A 19465-nucleotide genomic window follows, 5' to 3' on the forward strand; every position below is an offset into this window, starting at 1 on the left:
TGACAATTGTTTCAATAATTCGCAGATATTCTCGAAGTACATGTTTGATTGCAAAATCCTGAACCAAGAGAACGCTCAGTTCCGAATCTCTTAACATTTCTTGAACGTAGGCGTACTTTTTTATTTCTTGAAAGTTTTTTATAAAACGCATCCACTACCGCATCGTTCTTTTTGGAATCTCGTGAAAACTTATTACAAAACGTGCGTAAGTTAGGTATATTAACCGTATGATAAAGAAATATAATGCAGTATTGACCACACACTTGCGAATCGATGCTTTGTAATTTTTGCTTATTCCACTGATATCGTTTACAATTTCTTTTGAGTCTTTTAACATGATGTTGTGAGATTGGTGATAATCCATAACTGTCAAAGTACGTTCCGTAACCATTTGCATCTATGTAAATAGCAATCCAATGTGTTCCTCGTTTGGTGTGATCATCTGTGTTTGCGATAATAGCCGTAGGATGTTCCATAAAATTAGGGATTCTATCTGCAGCGTATACACCAACTGTCTTGGCAGCTAATGGTTTGAGGGCCCTTAGAAGTTGTCGTGTATTCATTGTTTTAGCTATGATCAACTACGTCGCTTCCACGTCCACTATAAATAGATGTTGCTGTTCTAACACGAGAATGAAGTTTACAGTATAAAGCGTCGCTAAATTTTTGCGCTGAATCTTGGGTTATATCCTCGGCAATAGAGTGCAACCACTTTCTCAATAAATATGCCTGGTTGACAGCACAATCACGAGTGTTGTTTATATCTTGGATACTGTGATTTAAACACATAAATCTATCCGGATAATTCTTTTTTAATTCTTGAAAAGTCGGTGCGTACATTTCTTCCACATTCACAACTTCACGAGACATGACAGTTTCCAAATATCTCCAATTATCGTGTCCACGAGTAAAAATACGTATAGCCACTTTTGCCACTTGTTGCAAATGAAATTGCAATTGTTCCACACTAATGTCACCTTCATGCCAGCGGACACCATGAAACTGATTAGAGATGTATTCGTTAGACCTTTTTATTCCAATAGACAATTCTGTGAAATTGTGGGGGGCCTTTACGATCCAGTGTCCAATAGCTCTATTTTTTAGACAAAGTATAGCCACTTCTTTAGGAATAAATTTGTTATTAAGATCTCTCAGACCTTGAACGTTAATAATGTAATCCATGACAGTTTAAGGGCGATTAGCATCAGCAGCAGCAGAAGGTAAAGTAGCACTAATGAACTGTATAAACGTTCAAAGAGAACTGAGCATAGTGTATCTTGTTCTCTGACCGTTAACGATGTAGAAGGCGCTGCTGTTGTTTCTCTTTCTATCCCCACCATCTCTTCCTAAGCATTGAAATCCGTTATGATTTGTCGACTTGAATCTATTTCCAAGACATTGTCATATTCGGCATAAATTATGCAGTTAATTAATTGTTGGTGCTAGAGCGTGTTCAAATTTGACTTCTACTCGAACACTACCATGCTTGATAAAATTCCAATGAAATTATGAGTTTGCAGATAAATCAGGTGTTAGAGCAAAAGCAAAAAAGCAATAGCCCTTATTGTAATCTGTTCGTGTAACCGTCAGTGCTTCATTCAGAAAGTGTATTCCCGTACCAGAGAATAATGTGTGATAACATTCTATGAATATTGGATTACTCCCCGTAAATCGTGGATGTAGCGGTTTGCTGGGAATCTGTACTCCATCCACATAAAGTGAAAGATAGTTTGTGTTGAAATGTTGAAAATTAAAAGGATTGAACTTTCTATTCCCATTAAATGCTCTATTATCTACGAAACCGATGATTATTCTTTTAGGAATCTGGCCTAGGATAACATTGTCAAGTGTATCGCCATGAACACTACTGTGCAATGTAAATGCTTTTACTTCTACACGATTTATTGGATATTTAGCCGTGGCTTTTGCGAGAGTGTTCGCATGTGCTAACATAATCCCTGGACTCACTTTAACACGACGTACAATCAGTGATGCTTCTTTAATATGTACGTTAAATTTGTCGTTATCAGACGCATCCATCAAGCAAAAAGCATCCTTACTTCTCACTAATCGTAAGCGTAGTTCAACACCATTTAGCAAAAACTTTTTTTGATTAAAATCATCGCAATGTAAATGTCCAATTAGATCAACAGTTTGGCCGTTAATTTAAAAATACTGACGATAAACGTTTCCCTTATTTGCTGTTGGATCAATGACTGGGGTGGTGTCTCCATATTACCTGGAGTATCTAAATACCTGTGTAATGCTGATGTAAGATGAGAATTCATTGTAGGCGCTGAATAATTTAGCAGTGTTTCGATGTATGCACGGTATGGATATGCATTATTTGGCGGCGATACTAGTTTTTGATTAAAGAACACATCTATCTGATTAAAGAGTGAGTGTAAAAGATTATTCACTGGTGCTACTTTAAAGTACTCTGTTGCACTCTCATTAGCCGCAATTTCAACATTAGGTAATATCTGCAGGCGTATACTGAGCATTGTATACGCAAGATCAAGATAATCACTTCCTCCTGGAACGACAAATTCCAATGGTCCATCGTCGGTAAGAGATGAAACGGACTTGTAATGTATGAATTGTGAATTTTCCACTGACGTTTGCGTTGGTGGTAAAGTAAATAAATCTAATTCGGATTTCATGCACTCGCATGAGTTTGAATGCAGAACAGCCATAATGTTGATGTTGTTTATCCAAAAATATCAGAGACACTGCGTTTCCTCTTCTTTCTATTTACTTTCTTTTTTTTCAAGCTTCTAACTTTACTCTTACTGACACGTCTTTTCTACACACTACCGCTGGTGCTACTGCGTCCAGTTATACGACTCTTACGCGACTGACGTTTTCGCTTCTTACCACGTCGCTTATATCCAGACCCCTTCATCATTTCAGCTATTTTATTTGCGGCCTTATGTTTAAGATTTTGACCAGACTCTCGTGCACGCGTATTCACAGCTTGTTTAAAACTGAGACCGTGATTACCCACATCATCTAATACATTTATTCCTGCTTTTATAGCTTCTTTACCTACAGCTATGGCACCATTAGTGAGATATGGTAAGACTCTTCGAAATAAACCACTCAAGAAATGGCCTATACCACCGTGTCCTCGCTGATAGCTTGATCCTGCAAACACTCGTCGTACACCTTCTCTACCTAGCCCAGCACCCATTTGATCGGAATAATATTCTACGTAGTAACTCATTTTTGTTTTTCATGCTCTACTGATAGCGTTTAAAATGAAGTGTAACTGTCAATGTCCCGTACTCGAATGGTATATGATTACCATGCTGATCTCTTATATCTATTGTAACATTTTGAAACGTGTTGTTCAGCAGTGGTATGTAATTAGGAGGTGCAAATTGTTTGACCATAGTTACACCCAGTTTATACTGGGAATTATCCAATACCACTATACGTAAAAGTGATGCTTGAATATCACCGACTGTGTATGGAATGCAAATATCAGAGTAGACAAACAATTGATCTGATATAGCTCTTGCTAAACAAGCAGGTCTGTTCCCTGTGATTGTTGTATATCGTGACTCTGGTGACTATGGTTTCAAGATTATAAAATCTTCTAGCCTATACTTCTCATTCTCAAAGCCAAATATACGTTTAACTTTTTCGCTAAAACTATAATAATGAGCTTCCTTACATTCGCAGATTTTTCGTAGATTGTAGTAGCCTCTTTTCTTTTTTGCTGGCGCTATAAGTAGATGTCCGTGAAGTTCAGGTTCATTTTATAGCCTCCGCTAGATCTTTTAGGCTGTTGTAGATACCAGGTGGAAAAGAAGTATCGCTGTACTCTAAATTTACAAATTCATGCGTGTGTTCTGTAGCACTTCTTTTCTTCTGCTTTTTCTAATGCTTCTGCTTCTCATCGTTATTGTTAGCTGTTGTTGTTGTTGTTTTTTTTTGTTGTTGTACTACCGCTACTACTAGTTTTGGTAAATATTATTTCGCATTCATCTTTTTGAATATGCACCATAGTGCATGGTATATGTATTTCCGTTAGTGCAACAGCCCAGTTCCCAGATAGCCGGACTTCATGAGATAGTTGAGTATTAAAGCAAGACGTAGTGTTATCTGGAAAATATTTCATACTACGGTTGCTTGGTAGTACCAGATAAAATTCTTCGCTAGACATGTTTCAGATTTCTACAATATCGTTTGCTTTAATCCACGAGTTAAATTTATCTGGATACCCGATCCACTTCACAAATAATTTCTTATTTACTCCTCGACCTTTAGTCTTAATTACTCGTTCAATTTTGAATTCCTTATTTTTTGCTACACGATCATCACCGACACGTACGAGTTCTTCTGGATAAAAAAATCCATCAATTATTTCTCCATCTAGCTCAACGAGTTCGTAGGTATAAAGATTCTGTCGACGTGAAACTCTATGTACTCTAAAGATCTCTTCGCTGTAGTTCTTCTCGTATCCATTGTCGAAGGTACCTTTTGCTCGACTGATGCGAACGTGCTCACCCACTCTATATATACCTACTCTAGACTGTTTACGCTGACTTAGTGCTCTTTTCTGTAAATTTTTTCTAGCCTCATCGGCGTTTCGCATATTCACTATGGTAGGAATCATTTTTATACCACTGTGCAGTGTGTGATTGTAGGCATAACCAATATTTTGAATAACGTCAATATATCTGTGTGTATTTTTATGTGTGAAATACCTAAACATTCTTTCTTTGAGGGTTCGATTAAGACGTTCCACAACTGTTGCTTTAACGTCAGGATTACGTGCAACTCGAAAATTTATATCATGCTGTTTTAAATATTTTTGAAATTCCGAACCAACAAACTCTTTACCTTTATCTGTTTGTACAAGTACAGGTGAGCGACCATTAGCTCTTTTTAGGATTTTATCAAAAGCACTTACGACGCTCTTGACACTTTTGACATAAAGCGGTTCGATCCAAGCGTATTTACTAAGAATATCTATTACGACAAGAAGATATGCAAAGTTATCGTTGTAAGTTTTGAGAGTCTGCATGTCACACAAATCCATCTCCCAACAATCATCCACATTACTGGCATTGTACATGAGTCTAGGAAATTTTCTCCTAATAGGACAATGAAGCGTGTATGCATCCTGATTGCTTAACCAAATATTAACGTTATTCTTATTTTTTTGCTTATTAACACGAATGAGGTTACGTGCACCTGCGTAGCCAGCCTCGTGTTTAGTGTAAAAATATTGATTTTCATAAGGCATTCTTAAATATTATAGCTTAGCCACTTATCGCCTGATTTTCGTGGTAAGGATTTTTTTTTTGTTCAAACGTTCGCTGTAACGTTTTGAAGCAGCAAGTCTTGCACCTTGCTCCAAAGTCTGAACGCTCTCCGAACTATCTCTTTTACTTGAGGGTATTTTGTTCAAAGCACGTTTGAAATTTTCACTAATTGACAATACAATCGGATTACTTATGAATTTAGACGGAGTGTCAGACGATGCTATAAAATTAGCAAGTTGAAATCTTCCAGTAGGTTCTTTATCTGTTGCCTTGCTCTGAACAGCATCCTCCACCAAATCTATAATATTTGACTGAGGTATAAATTTACCGTCGATGCTGACTGTACCCGGATTATCCCATTTGATACGATGAGGTACAGTTGATTTTCAATGTTTAAGCAATAAACGAGCTTTCCTCACATAACCCTTAGGTATATTTGTCAAAATTACCTCATCAGACAAAGGATTTAATGTGTCCTCATTTTCAATCTCTACACCAGCAGCAGCAGCAGTATTACCAGCAGATAAAAGCTCTTGACGTTCTAAAGTTTTAAAATGAAGATATCTTCTTAAAATTTTTAAATACTTTTGACATTTTTCTCTTTCATCTGTAATACTTTTTGAAAAAAGTATATCATGCATCTCAGCATCGAGACGTGATAAGTTATCGCCTTTTGTCTGCACACTCGGTTGTTCCAAACGATTACTTGATTCATCTGGCTGATGTTGTTGTTGTGGTTGTTGTTGTTGATTTTTCATTACACAATCATATGCTACCTCCGGTAAGATAATCATTTTACGTGTATGCTCCATACTTAACTTTTAGAACTACCGAATAACTATTTGTTAGTTCTAAACTAATTTAGAATTAAGGCTAAACGTTGCTGTCCGTCAGCGTGGCAAAGAGCATTCAGTATTGCTACACACTTTTTTGTAAAATGTTTAGGTAGACAGCCGCACTCTGTATTGTCAGCATCTGCAGCAACAGCATCACCACCACCATCACCACCACCACCACCACGCTGTCTTCTACCTATTCTTCTTCTTCTAACTTTCTCCTTGTTTTTCTGTTTTGATGATTTCCCCGCCATCGTTGTCCTCAGACTGATGCTTTAGCTATACTATGTTCTACTTTTATCGAAACTTGTTTTTCGGTACATACACGTAGCGCAACCTATTATCGGGAAAAATACAGGTTCTGAAACGAAATTCTTCGCTAGTGGACTGTTTTAAATCTAGCAGAAGATATTCATGAGCAGCTGATATACTGTCAAGATATGCTTCTTGAAAAAAATTTGGATCTTCAGGATATACTTGACGTGCAAAATACTGAGTTTGCGAACGATCTCGTGGATTTTTAAAAATAACATAATTAGCGTTCAATGAAATATCACGCTGTCCAGCTCCTTTGTGAAAAAGATTTTGTGTAATAAAAATTACGCTTAAATTTTTGTGATGACTACCCTTTGTAAATAGATCGAGAATAACATTGTTCGAAGCTTCTCTCATCAAATCATCAATAATCAATAATTTTTTACTATCATTATCGTTTGAATAGTCTGAAGGCTGAGGTAATCCCTCGTGAAATTCAACAATTTTCTTTTTGCTGTATCTACTACCTCCTGGTATAAAGTCTGTTTCGTACGTAGATTGCCATTCTGCGTAATAAAGAAGTATACGATCGAAAGTTGCATTACACATAAGTGGTAGATGTTTAAGAAACCGTTTGACAAAGACTGTTTTACCACATCCCGTAGGGCCACTTACAATACAGGTAAACGGATGTTTAAATCGCGTATCCATTTTAGATACGTACTAGCAAAAATCACTGCTACATATAAGCGGACGGTCGGTGGCGGCGGCGGCGGCGGCGCGGCGCGGCACACGTAAAAAATAAGCTAATTTTACGTGTGCTGAATCACAAGCTGTTATTAACGCTGTTTAAGCTGATAATCGTGTCTAACAAGCTAAATAACACCGCTAGTAAGCTGAATTATGCGTTAAAATGAGCTAAATTTCCATAAGAAGCGTTCTCTTCGATGACAGAAGCTATACTGAGGATATAAAAACGTGTTAGGGATCTTTTAAATGGAAAATAAGGAAATTTTTTATAATAATTTGTGTTTATTTTTTATTTACAATAAATGCATCCAAAAAGTTAATTATTCTTATATCCAAAAGGTAGAGACTTACGTTACGTAAGGTATTGTTGTTTTTTCAATACAACACAACATGTTTTCGATTCTTCACGCGTTACAACTTCATGCATTTTAGTTCTTCTGATAGCTTTGAATTTTAAGCGTATTTTACTACATTCATCATTCATTTTTTCAGATTCGTGATCTTCCTTTGCAAAAGCATTTTTAATCAAATTCTTAATGTATCTATCAAAATTAATTTTTACACCGTTTGAGAAGTTTAATGAGATACCTTTTACTTTACAACATTCAATTTTATCATCTTTATTAGGTGTTACAGCTGCGTAAGCGTAAAACTTTGGTCCTTCCGAAACAAAATTACTTATATACGTATTCTCACCATAACAAATATACAAGAATCTGTGTCATAATAAAGAACACGATCACCTAATCTTCTCAAGTAATTATATAGTTCTAAACGTGCTTGAGCAGTGGTGTAAGCCGCAATCACGACACTAGTATGCGGGGCAGGAGTGACAGCCTCATCCTTGTATTGCCAATTCACGTACAGTATCTCATCATTAATTGCTAGTATATCATTAATATCTCTTTCCAGACAAGTAAGAAGTTTTAAAAGAGATTCACGCGATTTTACAACTTCAGTTTGTTTCAAATTACTCCGTTGTCCAAACTTACCCCAAAACGAATTTAAGCAGAGCTTAGCAACAGCTCGTAACCCTGAATTTTTTTCGATATTATTTTTATCCAAAGTTATACCCTCATCGAGTCTATACTGTTCAATGTATTGTAATTTAGTTGCTTCGTCAGTACACCATGAGGGCCATCCGCTAGCCTCTTGCTTGATTTTTAAGAAAGTATTTACGTATTCGGCAAAAAGACCTCCGCTACCATCAATTTGATTGTACTGTGTCATCTCATATTGCCAAATAATATAAATTTTCGTAATACTGTAACCGAGTTCAACAGCTTTACGCAACTCATCAGCAACCCAGGTGCCCGTGAATTCACGCATTTTTGGGTCTTCGTGATTGCAGTCACACTGCTGCATTTCTTCGCAGCATGAGCGGCAAAGAGCAAAAAGAAGACGTCCGTGCATTTTAATTGGTAAGAGTGGAATGTGCAGGTCGCGCGGTGGTAAGATACTACATTTATCTAATCCCTCAATATTGTTGAGATTATTGTTATTCCTCTGCGTTAATTCGTTGCTGTCTTCACCAATTAAAATTCGCGGATGCCCTACGGGAAATCGACCTCTTTTACACACGTACGGATAAAGAGTGCATATATCTGTATATTGAATTTGTTCGTTATTTCCGATTGTGTACTCAGTAACTATATTCTCCGTTCTACCTCTAAAAAAAAAGCATCGCGTGGATTCAACGTTATACGACTCATAAGAGGATGCTGTGTTACATATTCGTAGATTTCGCGATTCTCTGCTTTTATCCGTCAAAACTACATTCCCATATCTCTCGAACTTCGTAACCCAAGGCTTTTATTTTTTGAATTTTCCGAAAAGTAGTCTCGTACGACTCATCCATAGTTCTACCGTATGACATTATTTTATCTCGTTTATTAAAGCAAATAGGGCAACCGTGTAGTAACATCCTTGATATTCAAAGACAATACCTTTAGCATTATCATTTTCCGGAGGTAAATAGCCATCTATAAGAAACCCTTCTGGAAGCATAAATTCACGTGCTCTACCCGCGTGTATGATTTCCCGACCAATCTCACGTTCACACTGTAACAGCCACTGTATTGACTTTTGCGAATGATTATCAGCGTGTCGATATCCACCTGCTGGAATGATACCGATAGTTTTTTCGCGTAAGAAATTTTTTCTATACACAATGGAGCATGCAGAAGCTATGGTCGTTGCCTCTGTAAACGGACAAGTATTCCCGCACTTAATGAAAATTTTCCGAAAAGCCATACATGCAAGTCTTAAAATTTCTACATCCATACGGCAATAATCGAGTATTTCACGTTGAAAATCAAACCCATAAGTATTTCGGTTCTCCTCATACCATGCAATAAACTTTTCCCTTTCAGACGTCGACATGGCATTAGGTGCGTAGAACGATGCTTCCGGTAAAGCCCCAACATAATTTTGATTTTCTAAAGTATTGAATAGATGAGGAAAATATCCTTTTTTGCTAGCTGGTGGTAGAGAAAAGGTTTGTGTTAAAGCACTTAATTTCATGTGAAAATAGTTTAAGCTATCAATAAATTTTGTTCGCCCGCATTGAAGCATAATTATATTTTGTCCATTCAATATTACGTTCGGTACTATTGAGGTATTTTCAACGATTTCTCTCAAAATAAATTGCGCATCAAACCCACGAGAGTTATGAGCAATACAAATTAATTGCCCGAAGGTAGTTTTCTCACGTACTGTCAAACCTATTAATTGTCTAACTGAATCGTCGCGAAATATATGCTCTCTTACACCATACGTATGGCATAGTATATTTATATTTTCATTATCCATGCAATCATCGCAAACCTGTTGTACAACACATAGATTTGGAATGTGTATTTTTATCTGTGCATGTTCACGGTAAGCAGAATCTTGACGCGTCTCAAAGTCATAAAAAATAAATAAGTTTTTCTTTGGGGATTTACAATTAATCTGTGCGTTAACATTACGTCCAATGGGTTGAATATAACAGAGCTGATTTACATCATGTTTTTCGCGACATAAGTTGCACCAATTGATTCCACACTCGTGCTTTGACTTGTAGATATTAATTCGTTTGCAACACATATTACAAACTTTTACCACATCGCATATATTTTTATTATTTTTTTTTTGTATGACCCATCTATTTTGTGACGGTCGAAACATATTTGTCCGTAAAATTCTCTGTTACATTCTACATATTTTATAATATCTATATTAGAATTACACGTTGGTGCACAAAAACACCTGTCACATTTGGCTGTGCATCTATGCTCATCTACGTATCTATAGCTTTTATTACAATGTTCGCAGAAAAAACGATTGCGTGCAGCACCGGTTAAATTTAATATTGTATCGAAATGTCGCCTTCGCGCATCGTACAAAAGATTTATAACGTCAAAAGAATTTGAATTTAACAGAGGTCTTCCATCGTAAAAGGGCGGTTCTCCACTTCCAAAAGATAAACTATCGTATATTACAATAGCGATATTTTTTACAACATAATACCGCTGATACGTCTCTATTTCTCGTATACCGCACCCGTTTGCATGAATTACGACGTTTGCATTAATAGTAAGGAGATTTGCGCGCTCTTTTTGCATACCACGTCTGCTATCTCTGACAATATTCCAAGTATCAATGGCTTCGTTTGAAAGGAATACATCATAAAAGCCTCCCCGACAATTAAAGCTCTTGGCAAGCATAAATTATCGTTATTTCTTATAGATACAACCGATCTCTGAGCTAAGCTATCAACGCTCATACTCTTTCTACTTCCACCTCGGCCACCATTAGGTATATTAACAAGTGTTAATGTTAGAATAAAGCTCTCATCTATTTGAAAATCCTCATTACTCTGAGCTAATCCGCTTATTAGATTCCATAAATCATTATAAAAAAAATTATTTACTAATCGTAAAGATAACGCACCCGGGCCTCGGGCAAAATTTAAACTTCTAACGGAGACACCAATCATGTCGTTTTCTTTACATAATGAAATTATATAAGAATAAATATCGCGAATAACTAATTCCAACCAAACTATCGGTTTTATAGATCCATCCTCCGGTGGAGATCTTATTTTTAGCACAATACGTCTACCTTCTATTTTATACTTAGATATATAATGCGAATTTTGTTGGAAAATGTCAAAACGATTACCAGGAGGCTGGATATCCTCATCCTCTCTTTCCTCATCGACTCCTTGATAATTTATATTATCGTCTGTTTCGCTTCTCTCCTCATCCTCCTCCTCCTCCTCCTCGCTGATCTCCTCCTCCGCCTCCTCATGCTCCTCACTGGGCTGATTATACTCTTGTTCGTAGTCAGACAAATCATCATTATTGCTGCTTGAATTTTCCACTCTTCTTCTTTGTCCTCTACCAACTTGAATAGAAAAATTACTTTCATCGGCCTCGTAATCCTGCGATTCTACAGAAGTATTGGTGTTCGAAGAAGATGTAGATAAGGGAAAAATGGTTGTAGAAGAAGAACAAGATGAATCGTCAGAGTGATTATGTTCTGAAAAAATTTATTGAATACAAAAAATTTGAATACCCTATTTAACACTTTCTTATTTTTAAATTATTCTTCTGGTGGTCCTGAAAAACTCTGTCCCAGGCGATTAAACACTTCAGGTAAATTTTCAGTGTCTAACATTATGGAATTTTTATCTTTAGAAGCATTGAAAAACCAACGTATTTCTTGTGCTCTTCGAACATACATGATACGCATGATATTTTGTTTCAAAGCCCTGGGATACTTTGCGAATCCTTCGAGACCACGTCAAATAACTTAAATAATATTTAAAAATAAGAATTTATTTCAAGAAAAATGTATATTTAAATACAGCATAATACTCACGTTCATTAATTTGACGATCTCTTGGATTGCCCTGGTTAAAAAAATGCTCGGTGAAAAATCCTCCAGCGCTTCTTCTTGTGTACCGCATTTCTTCGGGTTCTACTGGTCGGGCCAAAAAGTCGAGGATTTGTTACCGTCTTTTGACACATGGATGCTCCGCATACTCAATAATATTCTCGCTTTCATCAGCTGCTCGTTCCATCAAGCACTGTAGAATATTATTAGCAGCAGCTGTTGGCTCTATACATGTGGCAAGAAGGTTGTCAACATTAACCATGCGCTGAGAATCCCTATTGGCAGGTACATCTTCAGCCTATTCCACTCTAGCATCGTGCTCATTCTGCGCTATCTCTACTGCTTCATCTTCCTCCTCCTCCATCGCCTCATTCACCTGAAGACGCACCGCTGCAGGCGCCGCAGCCATCGCTGCTGCTGCTTCTCTCCTTACGGCTTCGCTCTCCTCCGCCCGCAACTCCTCTCCGTGTGCATCGGCAGCGCTCACCCCCACCATTTCAGCCGGTACAAACTGTACATCGGCTACAGCATTCACCGCTTGCGCTGCATCCTCGTCTTCTGTTTCACTTGCCTCTCTTTCTTCCTCCTCCACCTCCTCCACCTCCTCCTCCTCCTCCTCCTCCTCCTCCTCCTCCTCACTTTCATCCGATGACGTAGGTTCAACATATTCACATGTGTATTCTGTAATATTATCATCATCTTCATCAGAGGTTATGTCGGCTAACAAATTTTCTAACGCTGAAATGTAAAACAATTTTATGTTAAAAATACAAAACTTACTTTTTATAATAAACGTTATATGTATTCGAAGGTAGTCATGCATACAACACATGAATATTAAAATCTCTTTGATGTCGAATGAATTAAAACAAAATATTAACCGATATTTAATTACACATTTTTTTAATAAAAAAAAAGCAAGTATAGTGAGAAAAACAGTTGTTTAAAAAAGTATTCTCACTGTCATAGAATATAGCGGATGTATATTCTTTGATTTTATAATTATACGTTATATTACTGTAATGATAGAGAGATACGCATCGCATGCTATGTAATATGGCAGATGTAAGAAGCTAATATCCCTAGCGCTGAAGCAGACGACTTGAAAACACTAGACGTCATACCTAGCAGTCGACGCGTTCTACGGTAAGAGCAGACGACACTGCGTTACGAATGTGTGTATGCGCGCGCGAGTGAATGAAACAGAGCTTATAGCAGCAGCAGACGACGCTATCAGCTGTGGCACCGTTTACCTCGTTACCAAGTACAAGTGCTGTTTGATTTTTATTAATGACAACGCGATATAGTGCAGAAAAATTGCAATCAATAAAAATGTACTCACCTTTATTCTCCTCGAATGCTGTCATTAACCGCGTCAACACAGATAAATGCGCAAAATTCTGTTGCATACAAAATTCTGCTGCGCATCGCACAGCTAAGTTGCATTTTTTAAAAATGCGTCTATGAAGCTGTGCAATTTTCCGTGGCCCACAGCATCGTAAAAGACATGAAAACTCGCGGCATAATTGGTACGCTACCATGCGTTTCGCGTGTAGACACCAGCTTCTTGTACACCTGCGTCTAACAACACTATTTGCTTGAAGATTGCCCGGGATGCGAAGCACTACACTGCGTAAAGACTCCTCGGCTACGTTATACATGCTTGCGAGCTCTTGATTTAATGCAACTACTCTCATGACTACTGAGCTCCTGAGGTCAACGTAGAGTTTATATAGTATAAAAAACGTCTTGCTAGTGGGGGGATGTGTGGACTCGCGCAACAGTATAAAGCACAAAAAATAACATCCTGTGATAAGTTTTGCCTCAGCTTTATCATTCGCGAGTATCAAAATTTCGCCGAATGTCACTTACGCGGTAAGAGGATCGACTGATTAATGGGTATTATATTACCTACGCTCTCACGGGTCCAAGATGCAGAACAATCTGGAATAATGATACCGTCGACGATTCTCGCACGATACAAGGCGGCTGAAAGCAATGCTCTATCACATTTAATAGCATTCGACTTCCTGTGCAAGCGATGACCATAGCGATTCTCATACAAGCAGTATCAAGTAATGAGAAGTCGAGAGTTAATTGAACACCTGCGCTCGATCTCGTTGCGGGACGAGGGCGGCAAAGATGCTCGCTCTCCCCTTGAATTATATAAAATTTAGATAGCAGGCTCGCTTACACGCTGATCCACCGAATCGTATTTCGTAGAGAATCAGGAGTATGAGCGTGTTGAATGAAATCGTCGCATTGTGGAAGTTTTCTCGGTTAGAGCTGCGGTGCTAGAAAAATGTTTCACTTTTACGCGATTTTCGTAATAAATACTTCTTTACGTACTTTTAAAAGATGAATAAGCCGATAATCCGATTTCTGTTTTTTTGCTTGAAGGTACTCTCTTGTTTAAATTTTTACGCATTTCAGCACATTCACCGCAGCGTGTTTCTTTTGGACCAGGTGAATGCCGACTTTTGTCGCGAATTAGAAAACCAGAGGGCATTTGTCGGATCTGCATTAAAATAATAAAAGTTACGTTCTCGTATGCGGAGATGCATCATGCGTGAAAGTAAAACACTTATATGAATTTGTTTATATGCGCAATAATAGAAACGATACTATACTTGTTAATGCCATCGATTTTTTGGCAAGGAAACACATTATCGGACACGTATGCTATCAGCTTCGTAATATCATTATCAGTTTTATCAATGTAATCTATATTGATTGAAGTCTCTTCTATGTAAATCTGTAATTATTAAAATTTATTTGAAATATATCATATATCACTGGATTAATAATTCAAAAATGAAAATCGAGATGGATGAACAAATAAAGAAATAGTAAAAGCAATTTATAAACTATATATTACTCACCTTAACAGTCATATTGGAGAATATTACAATTCTTTTGGAAATCCCAGTGTACCTTGGTTTCCACTCGGCAAACATCAAACATCTTACGCCAGTAACTATAACTTGTAGTATCCAAGTTGCAGGTACGGCTACCGCTTGCGGGTTTTGTATTAACTCATTACTAAGTTGGCTAAATACTACTGAATCTTCACCTACGTTTCAAATTAATTATTTTTGTAATCATCATATAAATAAAATTATATATATGTACTCCTATTATGTAAACCTAGTTATTATATTGCAACATTTCTGTTCGTTTTTTTAGATCTACAATTTTTTCAACACTTACAACGTGTAATTTCAGAATTTTGAAAATCTGTTTCGCGATCTTGTACAGATTTATTTTGCTCGATTTGTTTTCCAATGGCTATTGTGATAGACGATGCGACATCTAATATTGCAAAATATTATAATGTATATTGTTAATTGTGTTGTAATTGTGTTGTATATTAATGCATTTTTTGCATTTTATTAGAACGATATTCATTAAAACAGTTATTTGATCATAGTAACTCACTACTTGAGACTTCTCATACTTGCGATACGTTGCATGCCAGAATGCATTCAGTGGTCTTTTTTGGTTGGTCGCTGCTAATGTTACAAGCAACAATCTACAGCATCTCTACTTTGCACTTTTTCAAGTTTCTCGCCTGTTACCCTTTCATTCTCCTTGTCAATTGTTGATATACCTGTTAATATTAGTATAATAATTATTATTGATATTTTCATCAAATGTTTAAGTCTCTAACTTTCCTACACTCACTATGCGCGACCTCAGGTACTTCCTGCTCATTTTGTTCCCTCGAGCATTCGATTTTTATGCTGTTTTGCAGTACATGCGATGCTAAAGGACCTAGTTGGATTTTAATTATTATTTTTTTTTTTAATATATATTTATGATAACTGGAAAAATCGATGGTATCGAACCTTTTTTCAGCGCAGCTTTGTCTTTTTTCAATCTATACAATATACTACCATCTTCCATAACATGTACAAATTCTTTTTCCACTTCTTCTTTTTTAAAGTGCAACTCCCAGACCGAATGATGTTTTCGTGATGAGACGCTCCCAGAAATTATTCTTTGCCATGACTGCAAAGCTTCATCCTATTATAAATGTATTATTGATGCATGAAAATAGACATTGAACGTTTTCACTATTGTCATTTACACATTTAACAATAATACCGTCGTAGGTTTAAAGAAGGATAGACCTTTTTCGCCCTTTCCAACACTTCGCTTCCTTTTTGTTGTGCATCCTTGTAGGAATCACAACTTCATTTGAAAAAAATGATCAAATCAACTTGTACAGAAATCACATTAAACTTGAAAACTTCTTCCTTCAATTAACAAGATAACAAGACACGTACGTTTACTAGGCTTCGAAGCAAAACAACAAGTGAACTCCACTACCGCCAGCACACGTCGCAGAAGAAAAACAAATGTACTTTATTAACGAATCTCCGCTCGATGCGAGGCTCGACGCATTTCCCGAAATCCGTAGTTATCAAGAAAAGCGTAGGGGAGCAAATTCCAAAAAAATATGTAACGCGAAAAACTTTCTTCTGTACACACAAAAGCGGTACAATACGTATACTTACCTGTTTTAGGTCTGTTAAAGGATATTGACAGATCTGCGTTCGTTATAGGCTACTGTAATTTGTTTGTTGAATCTTATATTAGTTAATAGGTTAATAGTTAAATCCTAGTATTAACAAAATTACGAAAATGAATACACGACTAAATATTATAGCACCAACAATTGCAATCGTGCTAAAGTAATGTACAATATTATACTTGTAAATATTTTATACGTTAATAATTTAATTAAATTTTATTACTTAACCGCTATTTTTTTATATAACAGGGCATAGTTTCAATTTTTAATATTTAATAATAAAATATAAAATGTAGCAAAATATTGATTTCGGTTAAAAAAAAAATTTTCGGAGCGAGATTCGAACCCTGAACCAAAAGATCTGCAGTCAGCGAATCACACCACTAGACCACGAATGCCAATGACTTCACTGTATTAAAAGTCGCATATGTTTATGGCTTAGGTATAACGTAAAGGGTTAGCTCAAGCTTACTCTGGTTGCTGATAATTGCAGTAGTTTATTAGTGAGGTGTACATTTTATCTTTATATACAGAGAAAATTTATTATTATCATTCGTCCATGGCATTATGTAATTATGGCATAAGGATGTATACAATACCGTATAATTTTGGTTTCAAATTTATTTTTATGTTTAACATCAATTATATTATACATATTAGTACTAAGTACATTATTATTTTGCGAAAAGAATCTATAAAAAAAGTTTTCTATGCGGGATTTGATCCCTGGTCGCCACTTCGAAGGCACAGGGCGCTGTTTAGTGCGTTTGGTTCCCGCGAAAGGCTCTGATACTCGTTAAATATCAGCCGTTTCGCTGAGTACTAAAGACTACGTTGGCACATCGGAGGAAGGCAGGCAAAGCGAGGAATAAATCTGAACCCAAAATGCTTAAACCAAAGTACCCCACGCTCGCCGAGTAAAAAAATTTATTTTAAAAACACGTCGGCACATCAAAGGAAGGCTAACTGAGCGAGGAATAAATCCAAACCCGAAATGCGTAATCCAATAACTACCTTACGTTCCCTAAGTAACATAATTTATTTAAACTACACCTCGGCACATCGAAGGAAGGTAAGCAATACGAGGAATAAATCTAAACCTAAAACGCTTAAACCCAATTACCCTACGCTCCCTAAGTGTAATAATTTATCAAAGCTACACGTCGGCACATCTAAGGAAGGCGAGCAAAGCAAGGATAAAATCTAAAACCAAAGTGCCCAAATGAACCAAATTACCCCACGCCCCCTGAGTGTAATAATTTATTTTAAAAACACGTGGGCACAGCGAAGGAAGGCGAGCTAAGCGAGGAATGAATCTAAAACCTAAATGTGTAAACCCAATTACCCCACGCTCCCCGAGTACAATAATTTATTTTAAAAACACGTCGGCACATCAAAGGAAGACAAACTAAGCGAGGAATAAATCCAAAACCAAAATGCGTAATCCAAACTACCCAACGTTAATTTATTTAAACTACACCTCAGCCCATCGAAGGAAGGCGAGCGAAGCGAGGAATAAATCTAAACGTCAAACGCTTAAACCCAATTACCCCACGCTCCCCGAGTACAATATTATATTTAAGCTACACCTCGGCACATGTGTTTTGAATGATTATCACCTGATTATCGCCTGATTATCATCAACATTTTATCTCACATAAACGCATATTTATAACTATCAGCTTTATTAAAAATACTGAGTCGAAATCACCTGATAATCAACTGACGTTTTGGCATGATTATCAGCTGATTATCAGCTGATTATCAGTTGATTGTCATCTGATTTTTTTCAGTAGGGATATTGTACCGTGAGGATAGCTAGGATAGATATAAATGGTGCAATAATGGACTACTTAGGTCACGGATAGGCGTGACTTAAAAGCGGATGTAAGTCACACTATGTTTAAGCGTTTAAGCGTTTTGGGTTTAGGTTTATTTCTCGTTTTGCTTGCCTTCCTTCGATGTACCGACGTGTAGCTTAAATAAACTATTAAACTTGGAGAGCATAGGGTAATTGGGTTTAGATTTATTCCTTGCTTTTTTCGCCTTCTTCCGATGTGCGAGGTGTAGTTTAAATAAATAATTAGACTCGGAAAGCATTGGGTAATTGGGTTTACACATTTAGGTTTTAGATTTATTCCTTGCTAAGCTCGCCTTCTTTCGAGGTGCCGATGTGTTTTTAAAATAAATTATTGTACTCGGGGACTGTGGGTTAAGTGGGTTTACAGATTTAGGTTTCAGATTCATTCCTCGCTTAGCTTACCTTCCTTTGATGGACGTGGTGTAGTTTAAATAAATTATTACACTCGGAAAGCATGGGGTAATTCGGTTGAAGCGTTTTGGGTTTTGATTTATTCCTCGCTTCGCTCGCCTTCCTTCAATGTGCTGAAGTGTAGTTTAAATAAATTATTTTACTTCGGGAACGTTGGGTAGTTTCGATTACTACTATGACACATTTTGGTACACTTTGGCACACAATCCATTTCCACTAGGGCATATAGTACAAAAACGCATTTAGTAGTCGGCCATTCTATATAGGCTATGTTCCGTCGAGACCCGATGAGAAGAGTTCCGCCGTGAAAACGGCGTCGAGCGAACTCCGCGAGGTCGACGTAGAGCCCGTGGCGCCATCTCCCGTGTTCGAGTAAGCGACTTCGCGAGTTGCTGCGCTCGCCGACAGCGCCGCCGGCCTCATGTCGCGCGCGGTCGGACGAGCGCCGAGTTCAGTTCTCGATAAGACGCCAAGCCATTGACAGCTCACGCTGTCTAGCTAAGCGACGAATCGATTTCGACCTCACGAATTTGCTCGTACGAAAACGTCCGCCGAAGTGTTGTGATGCTGGTGCTTCCACTGATCTCTCTTTATCTCTCTCTCTCTCTCTCTCTCTCTCTCTCTCTCTCTCTCTCTCTCTCTCTCTCTCTCTCTCTCT

The 19465-nt window shown here is 37.3% G+C and overlaps 2 protein-coding genes across 23 annotated transcripts in view; both read right to left on the bottom strand.

The window, feature by feature from the left end:
• The window catches only part of LOC100113758 (AP-3 complex subunit mu-1), an 835720-nt gene that overhangs the window by 358283 nt on the left and 457972 nt on the right, over positions 1–19465 (bottom strand). The window lies entirely within an intron of this gene.
• LOC107981480 (probable DNA polymerase) lies at positions 7428–12542 on the bottom strand. 2 transcript variants are annotated; one of them, XM_031933702.1, is made up of 2 exons: positions 11984–12542; positions 7428–11641 (listed from the first exon to the last, which is right to left on the bottom strand). In XM_031933702.1, exon 2 carries the CDS (start codon positions 10283–10285, stop codon positions 8993–8995), a length of 1293 nt encoding a protein of 430 aa, XP_031789562.1. In that variant the 5' UTR covers positions 10286–11641; positions 11984–12542; the 3' UTR covers positions 7428–8992. Both variants share the same exon structure in this region, with proteins under 2 accessions (XP_031789562.1, XP_031789570.1).

Source organism: Nasonia vitripennis (genome assembly GCF_009193385.2).
Source record: "Nasonia vitripennis strain AsymCx chromosome 1 unlocalized genomic scaffold, Nvit_psr_1.1 chr1_random0004, whole genome shotgun sequence".
Lineage (NCBI taxonomy): Eukaryota > Metazoa > Arthropoda > Insecta > Hymenoptera > Pteromalidae > Nasonia > Nasonia vitripennis.